This window comes from Ranitomeya imitator, chromosome 7, assembly GCF_032444005.1.
Source record: "Ranitomeya imitator isolate aRanImi1 chromosome 7, aRanImi1.pri, whole genome shotgun sequence".
Lineage (NCBI taxonomy): Eukaryota > Metazoa > Chordata > Amphibia > Anura > Dendrobatidae > Ranitomeya > Ranitomeya imitator.
Genome location: NC_091288.1, coordinates 36,454,361 through 36,476,869, shown reverse-complemented (window position 1 = coordinate 36,476,869; position 22,509 = coordinate 36,454,361). Strand labels below are relative to the sequence as shown.

Sequence of the window (22,509 nt, the reverse complement as noted above, 5' to 3'; positions counted from 1 at the left end):
CGCATGCGACGGTCTGTTAGTACACCACCTGCGGCACTAAAGACACGTTCCGATAAGACACTAGCCGCAGGGCAAGCCAGCACCTCCAATGCATACTGGCTTAGCTCTGGCCATGTTTCCAGCTTAGAGACCCAAAACTTGAAAGGGGAAGAGCCATCTGGGAGTACAGTAAGAGGGCAAGACATGTAGTCTGTCACCATCTGACGGAACCGTTGCCTCCTGCTGACTGGAGCCGCCGGTGATGGTGTAGACATTTGGGGCGGGCACACAAAAGTTTGCCACAGTTGTGCCATACAGGTCTTGCCTTGGGCAGAGGCACTGCTTCTGCTCCCTCTTTGTGCAGAGCCTCCTCCACTGCCTCGACGCATTGAGCTGCTTTGTAAAGCACTAGCAGCACTCCTCTCAGTTGGACTGGAGAAGATGATGGAATTCACCAGTGTGTCGTGGTACTCCCGCATTTTACGCTCCCGGATCAACACTGGGATGAGGTTTTGGACGTTGTCCCGGTAGCGAGGATCGAGGAGGGTGAACACCCAATAATCAGGCATGTTGAGAATGTGGTCGATGCGGCGGTCGTTTCTCAGCCACTGCAGCATGAAATCAACCATGTGCTGCAGACTGCCAACTGGCCCCCAGAAACGCTGTCCCCTGCTTGAGACATGATCTCTGCCCGCTCGTCATCACCCCACCCTCGCTGTACACACTGACCACTGGACAATTGTGTAACTCCCTCCTCTGGACGGAGCTCTTCCTCCTCCATTGACTCCTCCTCATCCTCCTCACAAAGTGGCCCCTGCCTACCCCTTTGTGAGGAACCACGTGGCGCTGACTCTCCAGAAGCTGATGGAAAAGGTGACTCCTCATCCTCCACCTCTTCCACAACATCATCCCTTAACGCTTGCAGTGTTTGTTGAAGCAGGCAGATAAGGGGGACAGTCATGCTGACTAGTGCATCATCTGCACTTGCCATCCGCGTGGAATAATCGAAAGGACGCAAAACCTGGCAGACGTCCTTCATAGTGGCCCACTCTGTGGTTGTGAAGTCTGATCGGCGCTGACTGCGACTTCTTTGCGCCTGATGCAGCTGGTACTCAATTACTGCTTGCTGCTGCTCACACAACCGCTCCAACATATGTAACGTGGAATTCCACCTGGTAGGTAGGTCACATATGATGCGGTGTTCCGGAAGGCGGAATCGGCGCTGCAGAGCAGCAATGCGGGATCTTGCCAAGCTGGAACGCCGCAAGTGAGCACACTCTAGGCGGACCTTGTGCAGCAGTGCATCAAGATCTGGATAGTCCCTCAGAAAACTCTGCACAACCAAATTGAGCACGTGTGCCAGACATGGGATGTGAGTGAGGTTGCCAATGGCCAAAGCTGCCACCAGATTTCGGCCATTGTCACACACTACCATGCCTGGCTGGAGATTCGCTGGCACAAACCACACATCGCTCTTCTGCTTGATGGCATTCCAGAGCTCCTGCGCTGTGTGGCTTCGATTCCCCAAAGAAACTAGTTTCAAGACGGCCTGTTGACGTTTGGCCACGGCTGTGCTCATGTCGGTCGTAACAGGTAAACGTTCACGGGTCCATGTGGAGGTGGACTGTGACGGCTCCTGCAGCGATGATTCTGAGGAACTTGTGTATGAGGAGGAGTCAATGCGTACAGACTGGATTCCTGCAATCCTTGGAGTGGGCAGGACATGTCCTGCGCCACTCGCACGATCTGTACCTGGCTCAACAACATTAACCCAATGGGCAGTGAGGGAAACGTATCACCCCTGTCCATGTTGACTGGTCCACGCATCGGTGGTGAGGTGGACCTTGCTACTGACGGCGTTCAGTAGCGCGTGTTTTATGTGTCCCTCCACATGCTTGTGCAGGGCAGGGACAGCTTGCCTGCTGAAGTAAAAGCGGCTGGGCACCTTGTACTGTGGGACTGCCAATGCCATCAAGTCTCGGAAGCTGTCAGTCTCCACCAGCCTGAATGAGAGCATTTCCAGTGACAGAAGTTTGGCAATGCCTGCATTCAGAGCCTGTGCTCGGGGGTGGTTGGCCGAGAATGCTCGCCTTTTCTCCCATGCCTGTACTACCGATGGCTGTAGACTAGGCTGGGAGTGTGAGGATGACTGGGAACGTGGTGCTGTGGGTGCAATTACACTAGGTCTCTGAACAACAGTGCCAGAGGTTCTTCCATGGCGATCCTGGGAGGAAGCCGAACCAGCTGTGTGAGAGCTGGAGGAAGAGGTAACACGAGCTGAAGAGGTGGTAGCTGCCGCTGTTGGTTGGCCTAGGTCTTCAGTGTGTTTTTGTAACTCCACCGTGTGCCTGTTCCGCACATGTTTCCACATATTTGTGGTATTGAGGTTGCTGACACTTTTACCTCTTTTGACTTTCTGATGACACAGCTTGCATTTGACAAAACAAATGTAATCTGCAACTGTGTCAAAAAAGGACCAGGCACTGCAAGTCTTGGGAGCGCCCTTTTTGGCTTTTGGAAGAGGCAGGCTCCTAACGGGTGCCAAAGTGGAGGCTACAGGCTCCGCAGTCTTCCCCCTCCCTCTCCCTCTTTGGCCCGTTAGGGGAATCTCTTCCTCAGAGCTGCTCCCACCACCATCCTGTTCCTCCACGCCACGATGGGTCAAGGACCTCATCATCTCCACTACCCTCTGCCACCAATTGCTCCTCCTGGGTAGTCTCGGCAGCACAGTACGCACCAGAAAGTGGCACCTGAGTTTCATCATCAGATGCGTACTGTGCTGTGGTCACCGGAGGCACTGGCCCACCCGCCTCTTCAGAGTCAGAGAGACAAAGCTGTTGGGCATCACTGCACACTGCCTCTTCTTCCATTTCTCCAATGCTGCTTGGCTGGCCCCCTCTTTCCAAGCCAAGAGATTCAGAGAACAGAAGTAGAGACGGCTCCTGTCCTGGGCTCTCTGACTGCCTGGCCAATTTGGCAGGTGGTGAAGAGACAAATGGCTGCTCTCCAGTGGTCTGTGCCTGAGAGGATGTGGCACTAATTGAAGTCGATGCCGATGCGTTAGCTGCCATCCATCCGACAACGGCTTCAATTTGATCTTCACGCAGCAGCGATGCACGGCGCTCTCCGACAAAGCTGCGCATGAAGGACTGTTCCCTGCTGAAACTGAGTGATGATGAGTCACCGGTGCCCGCAGCAGGCAGAGAATCACCACGTCCTCTCCCTGCTCCACGCCCACGTGCCTTACTCCCTGCCCTCTTCATCTTGGTTGACAGATAAAGATAAGCAGAAAAGTACTAAGGCCTTAGTGTGCTTATTCCTGAAATGCTCCTAACAGGTGTAAGAAACACTAATTTTGTAAAGTGTGGATTAGACTTTATTATTGATAAAATGTGGCCTACACAAGTGTTAAGTGGTGTTTGGTGAACTTTACTTTTTTTTTTCTTCTGCAGATCAGGCTACAGAGCGAGTTTAACTCACACGGGGACCGTGCAGACAGCCGTAAACGGCGCTACAATGCCCAAAAACTCTCCTCTAGGTTATCCTATGTAGTGTTTTTCCACAATTTAGCTGGAGATGGGTGGAAAGACACTAACAGGAAATTTTAGAAAAAATTTGCAGCAGGCTGCACTATTTGCAAAAAAGGAAAAGTTATTTAACGGTATGAGGCAGTGACGCACCCTGAGCTGAATACAACCGGCTGTGGCTGCACACAGACTACAGGGTGAGCTGCGCTCACATGGAGACCGTGCAGACAGCCGTAAACGGCGCTGCAAGGCCTAAAAACCCTCCTATAGGTTATCCTATGTAGTGTTTTTCCACAATTTAGCTAGAGATGGGTGGAAAAACACGAATAGGAAATTTTAGAAAAATGTGCAGAAGGCTGCACTATGAGCAAAAAAGGACAATGGATAGAACAGTATGAGGCAGTGTGAACCCCCCCTGAGCTGAATACAACCGGGTATATGGCTGCACACAGACTACAGAGTGAGCTGCACACACACACACACACACACACAGAGACCTTGCAGAACGCTGTTAAAACAGCGCTGCAAGGCAAGAGCAAGTTGAACACACAGCGTTTGCTAAATTAGCCTGGGAAAAGCGCAATGAAGCAATTCGCTATCTCAACTGGCCCTCAGTTAGAACACAGCGTCTTGTCCCTAACTGAAATCACAGCAGAGTGAGCGCAAAATGGTGGCAGCGTTTCTTATAGTGCATCGTGACATCATTTCAGCAGCCAATCACAGCATTGCCAGTAGTTACATGCCCACCATGCTAAGCAGGATGTGCCCACACTTCCATTCATTCCTCATTCGCTGCTGCGTGCAGTTTTGAATTCTGGGAACTTCCGATTCCGGTATCCGATACGCGGGAAATATAGGAATTCGGTATCGGAATTCCGATACCGCAAATATCGGCCGATACCCGATACTTGCGGTATCGGAATGCTCAACACTAGTCCCTGCCAATGATTCAAGCTTATCTGGATCCTTCTGAATCCTGTCTGTCTTCTCTAGTGTTAGCGATCCCGCCTAACTTTGCATCATCTGAAAATGTGATCAGTTTAACTTCAGTTCCCTTATATACAGGTCCTTCTAAAAAAAATTAGCATACAGTGTTAAATTTCATTATTTACCATAATGTAATGATTACAATTAAACTTTCATATATTATAGATTCATTATCCACCAACTGAAATTTGTCAGATCTTTTATTGTTTTAATACTGATGATTTTGGCATACAACTCCTGATAACCCAAAAAACCTGTCTCAATAAATTAGCATATTTCACCCATCCAATCAAATAAAAGTGTTTTTTAATAACAAACAAAAAAACCAACAAATAATAATGTTCAGTTATGCACTCAATACTTGGTCGGGAATCCTTTGGCAGAAATGACTGCTTCAATGCGGCGTGGCATGGAGGCAATCAGCCTGTGACACTGCTGAGATGTTATGGAGGCCCAGGATGCTTCAATAGCGGCCTTAAGCTCATCCAGAGTGTTGGGTCTTGCATCTCTCAACTTTCTCTTCACAATATCCCACAGATTCTCTATGGGGTTCAGGTCAGGAGAGTTGGCAGGCCAATTGACCACAGTAATACCATGGTCAGTAAACCATTTACCAGTGGTTTTGGCACTGTGAGCAGGTGCCAGGTCGTGCTGAAAAATGAAATCTTCATCTCCATAAAGCATTTCAGCCGATGGAAGCATGAAGTGCTCCAAAATCTCCTGATAGCTAGCTGCATTGACCCTGCCTTTGATGAAACACAGTGGACCAACACCAGCAGCTGACATGGCACCCCACACCATCACTGACTGTGGGTACTTGACACTGGACTTCAGGCATTTTGGCATTTCCTTCTCCCCAGTCTTCCTCCAGACTCTGGCACCTTGATTTCCGAATGACATGCAAAATTTGCTTTCATCAGAAAAAAGTACTTGGGACCACTTAGCAACAGTCCAGTGCTGCTTCTCTGTAGCTCAAAAGTGGCTTTACCTGGGGAATGCGGCACCTGTAGCCCATTTCCTGCACACGCCTGTGCACGGTGGCTCTGGATGTTTCCACACCAGACTCAGTCCACTGCTTCCTCAGGTTCCCCAATGTCTGGAATCGGTCCTTCTCCACAATCTTCCTCAGGGTCCGGTCTCCTCTTGTTGTACAGCGTTTTCTGCCACATTGTTTCCTTCCAACAGACTTACCATTGAGGTGCCTTGATACAGCACTCTGGGAACAGCCTATTTGTTGAGAAATTTCTTTCTGGGTCTTACCCTCTTGCTTGAGGGTGTCAATGATGGCCTTCTTGACATCTGTCAGGTCGCTAGTCTTACCCATGATGGGGGTTTTGAGTAATGAACCAGGCAGGGAGTTTATAAAAGCCTCAGGTATCTTTTGCATGTGTTTAGAGTTAATTAGTTGATTCAGAAGATTAGGGTAATAGGTCGTTTAGAGAACCTTTTCTTGATATGCTAATTTATTGAGACAGGTTTTTTGGGTTATCAGGAGTTGTATGCCAAAATCATCAGTATTAAAACAATAAAAGATCTGACAAATTTCAGTTGGTGGATAATGAATCTATAATATATGAAAGTTTAATTGTAATCATTACATTATGGTAAATAATGAAATTTAACACTATATGCTAATTTTTTGAGAAGGACCTGTAGATCAATTGTACAAATGTTGAACAACACTGGGGTCAGGACAGAGCCTTGTGGCACCCCACTTGAAAAACTCTTCCAATTAGATGAGCAACCATTTATCACCATTCTTTGAGTACAATTACTGAGCCAGTTATGATTCCACCTAACTGTAGCCTTGTCAATCCCATACTTGGTCATTTTTTTCAATAAGGATCGTATGAGATACTTTATCAAATGCTTATCAAATGTGGATATCTCTGCAATGGAGTGATGCAGTGCAAAATGGAAAAGAATGGCAGATTCAGGGGAGATCATGGATTTTGACAAGTAATTTACCTCAACATTTTTGAGCAAGTTACAGGTCCTCTTTAACCCCTTCCCGACCCATGACGCCACGTAGGCGTCATGAAAGTCGGTGCCAATCCGACCCATGACGCCTATGTGGCATCATGGAAAGATCGCGTCCCTGCAGATCGGGTGAAAGGGTTAACTCCCATTTCACCCGATCTGCAGGGACAGGGGGAGTGGTAGTTTAGCCCAGGTAGGGGGTGGCTTCACCCCCCCGTGGCTACGATCGCTCTGATTGGCAGTTTCACTTTCAACAGCCAATCAGAGCGATTTGTAATATTTCACCTATTATAACGGGTGAAATATTACAATCCAGCCATGGCCGATGCTGCAATATCATCGGCCATGGCTGGAAACACTAATGTGCCCCCACCCCACCGATCGCCCCCCAGCCCTCCGATCTGTCCGGTACACTGTTCCGGCTCCCCTCCGTCCTGTGCTCCGCTCCCCCCGTGCTCTTGTCCGCTCCCCCCGTGCTCCAATCACCCCCCCTGCACTCCGATCCACCCCCCTGCAGTCCGATCCACCCCCCGATGCTCCAATGCACCCCCCCTCCCGTGCTCCGTTCCACCCCTCCCGCGCTCCGATCCACCCACCCCCATGCTCCGATCTCCGTGCTCCCCCCCACCCCATCATACTTACCGATCCTGCCGGGGTCCGTCCGTCTTCTCCCTGGGCGCCGCCATCTTCCAAAATGGCGGGCGCATGCGCAGTGCGCCCGCAGAATCTGCCGGCCGGCAGATTCGTTCCAAAGTACATTTTGATCACTGAGATAGATTATATCTCAGTGATCAAAATAAAAAAAATAATAAATGAACCCCCCCCTTTGTCACCCCCATGGGTAGGGACAATAAAAAAAATAAAGACTTTTTTTTTTTTCCACTAATGTTAGAATAGGGTTAGGGTTAGGGCTAGGGTTAGGGTTAGGGCTAGGGTTAGGGTTTCGGTATGTGCACATGTATTCTGGTCCTCTGCGGATTTTTCCGCTGTGGATTTGATAAATCCGCAGTGCTAAACCGCTGTGGATTTATCGCGGATTTACCGCGTTTTTTCTGCGCATTTCACTGCGGTTTTACAACTGCGATTTTCTATTTGAGCAGTTGTAAAACCGCTGCGGAATCCGCACAAAGAAGTGACATGCTGCGGAATGTAAACCGCTGCGTTTCCGTGCAGTTTTTCCGCAGCATGTGTACAGCGATTTTTGTTTCCCATAGGTTTACATTGAACTGTAAACTCATGGGAAACTGCTGCGAATCCGACCCGTTTTCCGCAGCGTGTGCACATACCTTTAGAATTAGGCTATGTGCACACGGTGCGGATTTGGCTGCGGATTCGCAGCAGTGTTCCATCAGGTTTACAGTACCATGGAAAACCAAATCCGCTGTGCCCATGGTGCGGAAAATACCGCGCGGAAACGCTGCGTTGTATTTTCCGCAGCATGTCAATTCTTTGTGCGGATTCCGTAGCGTTTTACACCTGTTCCTCAATAGGAATCCGCAGGTGAAATCCGCACAAAAAACACTGGAAATCCGCGGTAAATCCGCAGGTAAAACGCAGCGCCTTTTACCCGCGGATTTTTCAAAAATGATGCTGAAAAATCTCACACGAATCCGCAACGTGGGCACATAGCCTTAGGGTTAGGGTTGGAATTAGGGTTGTGATTAGGGTTATGGCTACAGTTGGGATTAGGGTTAGGGGTGTGTTGGGGTTAGTGTTGGAGGTAGAATTGAGGGGTTACCACTGTTTAGGCACATCAGGGGTCTCCAAATGCAACATGGCGCCACCATTGATTCCAGCCAATCTCGTATTCAAAAAGTCAAATGGTGCTCCCTCAATTCCGAGCCCCGACGTGTGCCCAAACAGTGGTTTACCCCCACATATGGGGTACCAGCATACTCAGGATAAACTGCGCAACAATTATTGGGGTCCAATTTCTCCTGTTACCCTTGTGAAAATAAAAAAATGCTTGCTAAAACATCATTTTTGAGGAAAGAAAAATGATTTTTTATTTTCACGGCTCTGCGTTGTAAACGTCTGTGAAGCACTTGGGGGTTCAAAGTGCTCACCACATATCTAGATAAGTTCCTTGGGGGGGCCAGTTTCTAAAATGGGGTCACTTGTGGGGGGTTTCTACTGTTTAGGCACACCAGGGGCTCTGCAAACGCAACGTGACGCCCGCAGACCATTTCATCAAAGTCTGCATTTCAAAAGTCACTACTTCCCTTCTGAGCCCCGACGTGTGCCCAAACAGTGGTTTACCTCCACACATGGGGTATCAGCGTACTCAGGAGAAACGGGACAACAACTTTTGGGGTCCAATTTCTCCTGTTACCCTTGGGAAAATAAAAAATTGCAGGCTAAAAGATCATTTTTGAGAAAATATTTTTTTTTTTTTATTTTCATGGCTCTGCGTTATAAACTTCTGTGAAGCACTTGGGGGTTCAAAGTCCTCACCACACATCTATATTAGTTCCTTTGGGGGTCTAGTTTCCAAAATGGGGTCATTTCTGGGGGATCTCCAATGTTTAGGCACACAGGGGCTCTCCAAACGTGACATGGTGTCCGCTAATGATTGGAGCTAATTTTCCATTTAAAAAGCCAAATGGCGTGCCTTCCCTTCCGAGCCCTGCCGTGCGCCCAAACAGTGGTTTACCCCCTGTGACAAAACACTCTGGGATCGCCTTTGCTGGGGTCAAAGGTCACGTGGTTTGTGCATTGAATCTGAGGCGTACAGCAGGTTTCTGAGCAGGCTGACCTCAGGTCAGATTTCTTAACGTGAAAGCAACATGAACAAAACAAAACATAAAAATAAATCCTAGCCTGTCCGTCACTAACTAAACAAATACGTTGCTATCTCAACAACTGGGGGGGCTTCTCCCACCCAGCTAACATCACACAGATCTTGAGCACAGCTCTTCACTCACGTTTGTCTCACACAGGCAGGCAATCTGTGTGCCCCAGGCAGACACTGGAAACTCCCAGCTGGTTATCTTTTATTCCTGCAATCATTAACCCATTAGCACCCTGAAGATACTGAGTGGCCTAATTCACATAGGACAAACACCTGGGCGAGATATACCTGCCTCCAACTACCACACCAGCATGAGTCTTACACCCCACATATGGGGTATCAGCGTACTCAGGACAAACTGGACAACAACATTTGGGGTCCAATTTCTCCTATTACCCTTGGCAAAATAGGAAATTCCAGGCTAAAAAATCATTTTTGAGGAAAGAAAAATTATTTTTTATTTTCATGGCTCTGCGTTATAAACTTCTGTGAATCACCTGGGGGTTTAAAGTGCTCAATATGCATCTAGATAAGTTCCTTGGGGGGTCTAGTTTCCAAAATGGGGTCACTTGTGGGGGAGCGCCAATGTTTAGGCACACAGGGTCTCTCCAAACGCGACATGGTGTCCGCTAACGATGGAGATAATTTTTCATTCAAAAAGTCAAATGGCGCTCCTTCCCTTCCGAGCCTTACCATTTGCCCAAACAGTGGTTTACCCCCACATGTGAGGTATTGGTGTACTCAGGAGAAATTGCCCAACAAATTTTAGGATCCATTTTATCCTATTGCCCATGTGAAAATGAAAAAATTGAGGCTAAAAGAATTTTTTTGTGAAAAAAAAGTACTTTTTCATTTTTACGGATCAATTTGTGAATCACCTGGGGGTTTAAAGTGCTCACTATGCATCTAGATAAGTTCCTTGGGGCGTCTAGTTTCCAAAATGGGGTCACTTGTGGGGGAGCTCCAATTTTTAGGCACACGGGGGCTCTCCAAACGTGACATGGTGTCCGCTAAAGAGTGGAGCCAATTTTTCATTCAAAAAGTCAAATGGCGCTCCTTCCCTTCCAAGCCCTGCCGTGCGCCCAAACAGTGGTTTACCCCCACATATGAGGTATCAGCGTACTCAGGGCAAATTGGACAACAACTTTCGTGGTTCAGTTTCTCCTTTTACCATTGGGAAAATAAAAAAATTGTTGCTAAAAGATAATTTTTGTGACTAAAAAGTTAAATGTTCATTTTTTCCTTCCATGTTGCTTCTGCTGCTGTGAAGCACCTGAAGGGTTAATAAACTTCTTGAATGTGGTTTTGAGTACCTTGAGGGGTGCAGTTTTTAGAATTTTCAGCCATATAGACCCCTCAAACTGACTTCAAATGTGAGGTGGTCCCTAAAAAAATGGTTTTGTAAATTTCGTTGTAAAAATAAGAAATGGCTGGTCAAATTTTAACCCTTATAACTTCCTAGCAAAAAAAAATTTTGTTTCCAAAATTGTGCTGATGTAAAGTAGACATGTGGGAAATGTTATTTATTAACTATTTTGTGTCACATAACTCTCTGGTTTAACAGAATAAAAATTCAAAATGTGAAAATTGCGAAATTTTCGCCAAATTTCCGTTTTTATCACAAATAAACGCATAATTTATTGACCTAAATTTACTACTAACATGAAGCCCAATATGTCACGAAAAAACAATCTCAGAACCGCTATGATCCGTTGAAGCGTTCCTGAGTTATTACCTCATAAAGGGACACTGGTCAGAATTGCAAAAAACGGCAAGGTCTTTAAGGTCAAAATAGGCTGGGTCATGAAGGGGTTAATTGCAAGCATATCATTGGGGATCCGCACTAATTGCTTAAAAACACCCCTTGCATGGCTACTGCCTGAGCACCCAGAGCATGTAACAGATTCAGTAGATATTACATGCTTTCTTTTACATCCATATTCTGCCCTGTTTGCATGCTCAGGTAGATGTTCGCTCTTGTCTCCTAAACTGCACACTTGGCGGGGATCTCAGGATCCAGAACGCCAACATTCTGCTTGTAGTTGAGAAAATAATTATATGGTTTAGCTAGTACTCTTTAAAGGGCTTTGACACCTTTGCACTGAATCTTCTATGTTTTTACATTTTCTATCTGAGCTGTAACAGATGAAGAGTGTGACAAAGTAGGAAAGCATCCAAGTTTTCAGGAAGGGCAGATCATGCAGACTGTTTCGAACCAAAGTATAGGTTGGTAGGAAAGCATACACTGTAGTGTGCAGTTCTAAGAGAAGAATGAATGTATTAGTTGTAGGAATGTAGTAAAAAGGAGAGAACCGATGGCACACTCTAAAGCAGGGGTGTCAAACTGCATTCCTCGAGGGCCGCAAACCATGCCTGTTTTCAAGATTTCCTTAGCTTTGCACAAGGTGCTGTAATCATTGTGTGTAGGTGATTAAATTATCACCTGTGCAGTACAAGGAAATCCTGAAAACATGACCTGTATGCAGCCCTTGAGGATTGCAGTTTGACACCTCTGCTCTAAAGGGAAGGAATAGGAAATTATACACTCATCAGCATTAATGGGGTAGTCTCCCCATCGATCCTGGGAACCAGAACTCTGAAAAGTCCCAGCTGAATTCAAGAGGTCGATCATGTGCACTGCTGCTCGATTCATTTTTAATTGTACCACCGGAAATTGCTGAGATTTGCACTTGGATGATCTTTGGTACTGTCAATAAAATAAATACAGTGGCAGGATGCATGATCAACTCCGCTTCATTCAGCCGGAGCACTTAAGAGCCCCGGTTCTCGATGTCGGTGGGGGCCCCTTTGATTAGATCGACTGGCAAGTTATCCCCTATCCTGTAACTTTCAAATTTGAGAATACCACTTTAATACTTAATGGATTAAAGAGTAGAATATCAACTTTATTTTCTTTTGCCTCCTGCAGAAAGAAAGATTGAATGTCTAGAGGAGATCAGCCTTCTTTACGATAAGAATTGTTATTCTATGGAGTAGTCTACCTCAGGAACTGCTCATAGCGGGAACCGTTGATGATTTCAAGAAAGGTTTAAAACGACTCTGTCAACACAGAATGACAGTTGAAATGAAGTACAGGCGCTCGATGCTTCATGACATGGCCAATCATTTAATCAATACACCACCTCACTTGCTTGATTTCCATATATCTCCACCCTTGTCTGGCCCTATGAAGCAAGAGCTGTCAATCAAAGAAGAGTGGAGTGGATACTGAGGGAAAACAAACAGGTGGGAAGGTGTATTTAATTGGCCCTGCAGAGAAGCACTGAGTGGCGGGAGTTAGTTTGAACAGTCATCCTGTACTGACAGTCCATTTTTATCTTAAAAAAAAAAAATGATCTAATGGATCAACATCTGGCATTAGGTGGGAAAGATTAGCTATTTTGGGGCTGACTAGAGAATGCATTGTGGTTGTACAGGTACACCTCCATTTTATCCTTTCCCATGCTTCGGTTGACCTTGATGGTCACTTCTGTTTTTCCACCATGTTAACCATGTAGGTTTCTACAGTGACGGCGGCTGGAGCGAGCCGGGCCGCTGCGTTACTGCAAGTATGTGATTTGCATACATCCGGCTAAATTCCAACTAGATGGGTTTGGCCTCGCTCAATTCACTTGCATTGCGATTAGATGCACTCAGCCTCGTTCAATGTGACTGCATATATGCAAATCGACAGTGGAGAATCCTGACAGTGTGCACTGTGAAGATTCACAAGTCTGCAGTCACATAGTGAATCTCATGCCTGAACGACCCCTTTCATGCAACTTATTTTTGAACTCAAGGTAACCACTAATAATTTTATTTTTATTTTAAAGGTGACAATAGCATTTAAATGATTAACGGACCTACCCAACTATCATCAATTTTTTTTTATGGTATTGAAAAAAAGACTTGGCTGTTTTATCATTTGGTCTGCTATGGAAACCAATGTTCTCTGCTAAAGATGGGGCATAAAACTTAGTTTTTTTTTATTCCAGAATTGTTAAAGCAAAGACTTGAACTATGTAATATATTTTTTTTCCTCACTATTTGTATTGTCTCTTTATATTTTGCTAAATTCTCAATCATCAAAATGTAAAGGACAAATTGGTGTGACTCTAGAGATCCAACTGCATTTTTTTGACCAATTCTAAAAAATGTCTTGTCTTCAGGTCCAAGATTCAGTTTCGTAAACTTATCTTTTCTCTTTTTTTGTTCCAGATAACAGTCCGTTCAAATACTATTTCTTTTAATGGAAAATCCCGAATCGGTCATCCGGTTTTCTCAGAAACACTATCCGAAGACTAACTCTGGTGCCAAAGATCAAAAATGGTTCTGTCTACATCATCTACCATGTACCTGGTTAATAGTTTTATGTGTAAAAGTGTTGAGTTAAATTAAAAGTATATATTAATATATTAAAATAATATGCAATATCATTGTTGTAACTTTCATAGGAAAGTTTAAAAAAGAAAATATATTTTTGGGGGAATTTTGTAATTTAAGTTTGTGGCCTGCCATTTTCTATAATTGTAGACATTTAAGTTCTAATTAAAATGTAACCCAAAACTTAGAGATTTATAGGAAAAAAAAAATCTTTATTTTCTGTTTTATTTTGTAAATTTATACTCTATGTTGCAACCTTTATTTTGTTTTCTGACTACGATGTAATGAATCTTAAGCGAAATTTACTGTATAGAACTGCCAATATTGCCTCATTGTTCTAGATATAATTTAAATAAATCTGCGACGAGCAGCGCTGACTACAATTCTGATTTATAAGTTACTGTACCTGTTACCTTGACCATAAATCTACTGCTTTTTTTTTTTTTTTCTTTTTTCTTTTTTATATATCTGTATCACTGTTTGGCAAATGTTATAATGGTTCTTCACCTAAATTTATTATTGGAAAAAATTTGGATAAATTTGGCAGTAAAGAATTAAAAAGCCATTTAAATTATTTTCAAAGCTGATTATTCGGGAGTAGAAGAATTGGTATATCGTAATACAACCTGGCTGATGCTTTGTTTCCCAGGGAGTTACACTTGGAGATGTCTGGCAGTGGTTCTCTACTCTTTTACCATTAAAACCTGGGCACCTGTCTGGGCCGAGTGTACAAGTATATGGTGGCGTTGGCAGAAATGTGTTGGACTGACTGCTATTTTATATGTATGGCCTGTTTTAAAGAGAATCTGTCACCATGTTTTTGCCACCTATCTGGGCATGATGTAGGGGCCGATACCCTGATTCCGGAAATGTATCACTTAGTTTACTGGGTGGAGCAGTAGTGATGAAATTACTGTTTTCTCTGCTTCAGATTTAGCAGTTATGTATAACCACGCCCACACCACTGATTGGTATTTGCAGGGTTGAGGGCGGAGTTACACAGAGCAGGAGGACTATATAGCACAAGACACCTAGTCCTGGAGTGATAATCTAAACACTGATTTTATTGAAACCACAACACACATCCAAGCAAGTGACACATCGCTAGAATCGGGGTCTCAGCCCTTACTTCATGCTACTCTCAGATTGCATAACAAAAATATACTGACAGATTCCCTTTAATTGGTCATACAGGGAAAGAAAAAAAAACACGGTTGCTGTGTTCTAGATACAGTACCAATCCTTTCCATGCTTTGACTGATCTTGCTAAATCGGCTCCCAATGAAGGTGAGGCAAAAACAAACCTACAGTACAACATAGTCAGTGGACAGATGTGGTACTATATCTGGGGACAAAAACAGCCTTGATTTCGAAATCTGCACCAGCCCTAGCCACCTGAGAATAGAGAAGCACCTAGGCAGAATTGATCAAGATTTGGATTATTAATCAAAATTTTCCACAAATAAACATGAGCGGAGAACCTACATAAAGAAAGCGTGAGTTTTACAAAATGTTCACTACTTTTGCATTACTGTCAACGTACATAAGTTCACACTGTCTTCCACTGCCGAATAAAGGGTTTTAGCTGTTTGTGTTAGATGTTATTTCTTGCTCTTAATATGCCACATAAATATGTAGTATTATATTCATTTATGGTATATGTTAAGTTTTTATTTTGTAGTTTCACAATTGTTTTTTTTTTGTTTGTCTAAACTAAGTTTTTTTTTTTTTTTTTGTTTCACTAAATTTACCTTTTCCTTCTCCCTTTTTTTTTTTTTTTTTTTCTTTTTGTTTGGAGGAAATTCATATTTCTGTGTCGACTTAAAAAAGCTACAGAATAAAAAATCCTTATTGTAACCAAGTCCTTTTCTGGCTGTATGTTAATTGAATTGCAAAGAATACGCAAGTTAATAGTGCTTTGGATTCTATTTTCTAGTTTAATTAATTTTTTTTTTTTTTTTTTACAGGAAAGATAATTGTTGATTAAGTTTTACACGTTGCATGTTTTGTATAAACTGCTTTTATTTATGTGTATTTGTGTAATATATGTTTTGTATAGCCTTTTTCATGACACAAATACATTGATACATCCCAATATTTTACAATATTTTTCCTAGGGAACATTAGGGTAAAAAAAAATGCAATATTTGTATGAGTTCTATGCTTTCTGTATTCACTTGAAAGGGAACTTGTCAGTACGTTTTTATATATGGAAGCAATGGTATATTTTTATTTTAATTTTTTTATAGAGATCCATTGTGTTAGGATAAATCTAGCTTAGGAGCTATATGAAAATCGGACTGTGAGTGCACTGGAGGAGTGTTAAAGGCTCTGCTTCGCAGTGCACTACCAAGTTAATTTGCATATGTGGCTTCTACGCTAAATTTCTTATGACTGGCACATTGTATCCTTACAAAAAAGGTAGAATTTATGAGGGACAAGCATCTATACAGCCATAGCATTACTTCCGTATGTAAAAACATGGTTCCCTTTGTAAAGGTACATTTGCACATATGACACAAGATGTGGATTTTACCTGTGTCGGTAAAATCCATAGTAGATCACAGTGCACTTGGAATGTTTTTATGGGTTTTTATGCTTATGCTCAGGACATTTTCAGCAAAGAAATTGATTGTAAAATTTCCTTTGTGTTCCGTTGCAAATTCTCACACCGGATATTGCCTGTTTCAATGTAAGTGTATTATTATTATACATATTTATACCGCAATTTATTCCATGACTCTTTACATGTGAAAAGGGGGCAAAAATAGACACATACATTAAACATGAGCAAACAACAAGGCACTAACGGATACATAAGGAGGGAGGACCCTGCCCACGAGGGCTCACAGTTTGCAGGGGATGGGTGAGGATACACTAGGAGAGGGTAGAGCTGGTTGTGCAGCGGTTTAGTAGGTTGAGGATCACTGCAGGTTGTGGACTTGTCGGAAGAGGTGAGTCTTGAGGTTCTTTTTGAAGGTTTCTGTGGTAGGCGAGAGTCTGATGTGTTGGGGTAGAGCGTTCCAGACTATTGGGGAAGCACGAGAGAAGTCTTGGATGCGGTTGTGGGAAGAAGAGATGAGAGAGGAGTAGAGAAGGAGATCTTGAGAGGATCGGAGGTTGCATGTAGGTAAATACCGGGAGACCATGTCACAGATGTATGGAGGAGACAGGTTGTGGATGGCTTTGTATGTCATTGTAAGGGTTTTGAACTGGAGTTTATCACAAGCATAGTTCAATGCTATTTTCTCTGTTTTGCCATGGCTAAATTTGCTCTATCCATACCCTCCACAACAAAGTGACTTTTATAATACTGTTACCTGTAGAATGTAAGCCCGCAAGGGCAGGGTCCTCGCCCCTCTGTATCAGTCCGTCATTGTTAGTTTGTTTACTGTATGTGATATTTGTAACTTGTATGTAACCCCTTCTCATGTACAGCACCATGGAATCAATGGTGCTATATAAATAATAATAATAATAATAATAAAATGGTTGGATCGATAAAAGCCAGCCCCCTTCTTGGTCATGTCCAATGCATGAACCAGTCATCCAGCCCCCCTGTGTCAAAACCAAGTCAGAAGTGGAAATACCAGGGAGGTGAGATGGTGTTATACTGTAAGATAGTTATAGTGTTTTTTTTTTCTTTTTGTGAACTGACACATAAATATATAGATTATGATAGAACCCATGCTTGATTGATTTGTAGAACTGTCAGGTTGCTGGAGTTCAGCATCAACTTCAAAGCTTCAAAAGCCTCTTGTTATAAAATCAGGTCTTCAAGTGCAACGAAAAGAAATGGGTTCTAGGTCATCGCTTTATAAGAAAACTTCTCAATAATTAAGGCTAAATGTAATAGCTAATTGGTGGAAAGCTGCAGCCCTCGCCTGTCGGTTGCTATGTTACATGTTGGTTTTGTATTCTCTTGGGAATTTGCTTACTTAATGTTTATATTAAATTGGCATTGACTTGATATTTTGTCTCTACTGCTATAATTAGGTCCGGTGTTCTGTAAACATGGGTTTGCTTGGAAAGCTCATGATACAACATTCTGGGAACATAGGTTTTTGTAGCAGATACAATGGCAGCAATTAGTAAATACCATTTATACAGAATGGTTAATTAGAACTAGAAGACAATGGCCACAATGTGTAAAATTCTGTGGCTGCTTAGAAACTATCACGTTTTTATAGATTTTATTAAATAATTTTTTATTGGCAGAATTAATTTAAAAAAATGTTACAAGTTGGGCTAATTTACCCTGAAAATACACAAAGTAAGCAATAAATAAGAACTACACCTATGGGTCCTCATATTCTTTGGGCAAAGCCCCTTTTAAAAATAAAAATTAAAAATAATTAACATGCTTCTTTTTTTTTCTACTGCTGCTCTCCATATTTTATCCAAGTGGTAGAAGTATGTGAAGTTTGGTTAAAAAAAAAAAAAAAAGTCATTAGAAAATGACCTAATGTTTAAATCAGATATTTATGTTGTGAAAATTTTAATTTTCAAAATTTATCAATCATTTTCTATATTAAAAAAAAATAAAAATAAATTATAAATCTTGGATTTTTCACACTGGTACAAGGCCTGTATTAGATTTTTACTTCCTCTTCTGCAAGTGGCCATTCGCCGCAATAGACTGACTCAGACCCTATTGGTTTGTATAGACGCATTATCTGCTCATGTTTTAATCTAGTTAAAAGTCTTTGTGTAGGGAGGGAGAGGAGTGAGCTTTTGTGAATGGCGGATCCTGTGCTGTCATTTTGTTCTGTCATCGTAAAGGTACTGTCACACTAGACGATATCGCTAGCGATCCGTGACGTTGCAGCGTCCTCGCTAGCGATATCGTCCAGTGTGACAGGCAGCAGCGATCAGGCCCCTGCTGGGAGATCGCTGGTCGGGGAAGAAAGTCCAGAACTTTGTTTCGTCGCTGGACTCCCCGTAGACATCGCTGAATCGGCGTGTGTGACACCGATTCAGCGATGTCTTCACTGGTAACCAGGGTAAACATCGGGTAACTAAGCGCAGGGCCGCGCTTAGTAACCCGATGTTTACCCTGGTTACCAGCGTAAAAAAACAAACAGTACATACTTACATTCAGCTGTCTGTCCCTTGCCGTCTGGTTCCTGCACTGACTGCTGGCCGTAAAGTGAAAGCACAGCACAGCGGTGAGTCACCGCTGTGTGACTCACCGCTGTGCTGTGCTTTCACTTTCACTTTACGGCCAGCAGTCAGTGCAGGAACCAGACGGCAAGGGACAGACAGCTGAATGTAAGTATGTACTGTTTGTTTTTTTACGCTGGTAAACAGGGTAAACATCGGGTTACTAAGCGCGGCCCTGCGCTTAGTTACCCGATGTTTACCCTGGTTACCGGGGACCTCGGGATCGTTGGTCGCTGGAGAGCTGTCTGTGTGACAGCTCTCCAGCGACCAAACAGCGACGCTGCAGCGATCCGGATCGTTGTCGGTATCGCTGCAGCGTCGCTAAGTGTGACGGTACCTTAATCCTGCCTGTGATGATCGTGAGACAGCTGAAAAGTCATCCATACAGAACAGGAATTGTGTCAAGTATAAATCCTAGTGGCCAGTGTGTAAATTGCCAAATTTTTATCACAAGTATGTAAAATTGATAAAAAATATATTAGGTTTTTATGTAAAATCTATTTAAAAAATGTTTAAAGACTAGGTCATGTTTTGATTATATTCTTTGTTTGGTCTCTGCAAGTAACCACCAAGTCTGAGTCCATCTATTTCTCAATTTATTCTTTAAGGGTTCTGAGCCCTGAAGGAAATCAGAATGAATGTCCATAGGAAAATATAACATGTGCAATTGTATTGTGTCGGTGGGAGCTCCCTCCTTCTGTGATGCTCCACGATGTCACTGTAACTATTGACAGCGGCATCAGAGGGGTTAAATGCCGTGATCAATGCTAGCACTGATTGTGGGTGTTGTTGCTGCAGGGTGTCACCCCTCCTGTAGACACCCACATTTAATCGCTTGTGAGCCTGTGACCATGGTGCCCTATGTATACAGCAAATTGTGAATTGTGGGAATGAAAATATATATATATATATTGAAAACACAGATAAATAGACTGTGTCCAAAGAACTGTCTCAGAAATATATTTAAAAGAAACTCACTTTATTTACAAATAGTTAAATTACAGATGCAAAACATCAGTGGGCCCCCCTCTTTAACCCCTTAAGCCCCGTGGGTGGTTTGCACGTTAATGACCGGGCCAATTTTTACAATTCTGACCACTGTCCCTTTATGAGGTTATAACTCTGGAACGCTTCAACGGATCTTGGCGATTCTGACACTGTTTTCTCGTGACATATTGTACTTCATGTTAGTGGTAAAATTTATTCAATATAACTTGCGTTTATTTGAGGAAAAAAACGGAAATTTGGCGAAAATTTTGAAAATTTTGCAATTTTCCAAATTTGAATTTTTATACCCTTAAATCACAGAGATATGTCATGCAAAATACTTAATAAGTAACATTTCCCACATGTATACTTTACATCAGCACAATTTTGGAACCAAAATTTTTTTTTTGTTAGGGAGTTATAAGGGTTAAAAGTTGACCAGCAATTTCTCATTTTTACAACACCGTTTTTTTTTAGGGACCACATCTCATTTGGAGTCATTTTGAGGGGTCTATATGATAGAAAATACCCAAGTGTGACACCATTCTAAAAACTACACCCCTCAAGGTGCTCAAACCCACATTCAAGAAGTTTATTAACCCTTTAGGTGTTTCACAGGAATTCTTGGAATGTTTCAATAAAAATGAACATTTAACTTTTTTTCACACAAAATTTATTTCAGCTCCAATTTGTTTTATTTTACCAAGGGTAACAGGAGAAAATGTACCCCAAAAGTTGTTGTACAATTTGTCCTGAGTACGTTGATACCCCATAAGTGGGGATAAACCACTGTTTGGGCGCATGGCAGAGCTCTGAAGGAAAGGAGCGCCATTTGACTTTTCAATTCAAAATTGACTGGAATTGAGATGAGACGCCATGTTGCGTTTGGAGAGCCCCTGATGTGCCTAAACATTGAAACCCCCCACAAGTGACACCATTTTGGAAAGTAGACCCCTTAAGGAACTTATCTAGATGTGTGGTGAGCACTTTGACCCACCAAGTACTTCATAGAAGTTTATAATGCAGAGCCGTGAAAATAAAAATTCTTTTTTTTTTTTTTCACAAAAATATTTTAGCCCCCAGTTTTGTATTTTCACAAGGGTAACAGGATAAATTGGACCCCAAAAGTTGTTGTCCAATTTGTCCTGAGTACGCCGATACTCCATATGTGGGGGGTGGGGAACCACTGTTTGGGCACATGGCAGAGCTCGGAAGGGAAGGAGTGCCATTTGGAATACAGACTTAGATGGATTGGTCTGCAGGCGTCATGTTGCATTTGCAGAGCCCTTGATGTACCCAAACAGTACAAACCCCCCACAAGTGACCCCATATTGGAAACTAGACCTCCCAATGAACTTATCTAGATGTGTTGTGAGAACTTTGAACCCCCAAGTGTTTCACTGCAGTTTACAACGGAGCCGCGAAAATAAATCTTATTTTTCCCACAAAAATGATTTTTAGCCCCCCACATTTTTATTTTCCCAAGGATAACAAGAGAACTTGGACCCCAAAAGTTGTTGTCCAATTTGTCCTGAGTACGCTGATACCCCATATGTTGGGGTAAATCTCTGTTTGGGCGCACCGGAGAGCTCGGAAGGGAAGGAGCACTGTTTTACTTTTTCAACGCAGAATTGGCTGGAATTGAGATCGGATGCCATGTCGCATTTGGAGAGCCCTTGATGTGCCTGAACAGTGGAAACTCCCCAATTCTACCTGAAACCCTAATCCAACAACACCCCTAACCCTAATCCCAACGGTAACCCTAACCACACCCCTAACCCTGATACACCTCTAATTCTAATCCCAACCGTAAATATAATCCAAACCCTAACTTTAGCCCCAACCCGAACCCTAACTTTAGCCCCAATCCTAACCCTAACTTTAGCTCCAACCCTAGCCCTAACCCTAACCCCAACCCTAGCCCCAACCCTAGCCCCAACCCCAACCCTAGCCCCAACCCTAGCCCCAACCCTAGCCCCAACCCTAGCCCCAACCCTAGCCCCAACCCTAGCCCTAACCCTAGCCCTAACCCTGATGGCAAAATGGAAATAAATACATTTTTTTAATTTTATTATTTTTCCCTAACTAAGGGGGTGATGAAGGGGGGTTTGATTTACTTTTATAGCGTTTTTATATCGGATTTTTATGATTGGCAGCCGTCACACACTAAAAGATGCTTTTTTATAGCAAAAAAGTTTTTGCGTCTCCAGATTTTGAGACCTACAATTTTTCCATATTTTGGTCCACAGAGTCATCTGAGGTCTTGTTTTTTGCGGGATGAGATGACGTTTTTATTGGTAACATTTTTGGAAACGTGACAGTTTTTGATCACTTTTTATTACGATTTTTGTGAGGCAGAATGACCAAAAACCAGCTATTCATGAACCGTTCCGCATTTGGTAAAATTGATAAAGCAGTTTTATTCTTCGGGTCAGTACGATTACAGAGATATCTCATTTATATCATTTTTTTATGTTTTGGCGCTTTTATACGATAAAAGCTATTTTATAGAAAAAATAATTATTTTAGCATCGCTTTATTCTGAGGACTATAACTTTTTTTTATTTTTTTGCTTATGCTTTATGGCGGCTCGTTTTTTGCGGGACAAGATGACGTTTTCAGCGGTACCATGGTTATTTACATCCGTCTTTTTGATCGCGTGTTATTCCACTTTTTGTTCGGCGGTATGATAATAAAGCGTTTTTTGGCTCT

At 43.0% G+C, this 22,509-nt stretch overlaps 1 protein-coding gene across 4 annotated transcripts in view; it reads left to right on the top strand.

The window, feature by feature from the left end:
• COBLL1 (cordon-bleu WH2 repeat protein like 1) overlaps window positions 1-15,237 on the top strand; it is a 145,259-nt gene extending 130,022 nt beyond the window's left edge. For all 4 annotated transcript variants that reach the window (XM_069733059.1, XM_069733063.1, XM_069733061.1 and 1 more), the window contains one exon: window positions 13,483-15,237. In XM_069733059.1, the coding sequence (XP_069589160.1) occupies window positions 13,483-13,569 (87 nt within the window). In that variant the 3' untranslated portion in view covers window positions 13,570-15,237. The remainder of the gene's footprint in view (window positions 1-13,482) is intronic.
• Window positions 15,238-22,509: the final 7,272 nt, after the last annotated feature.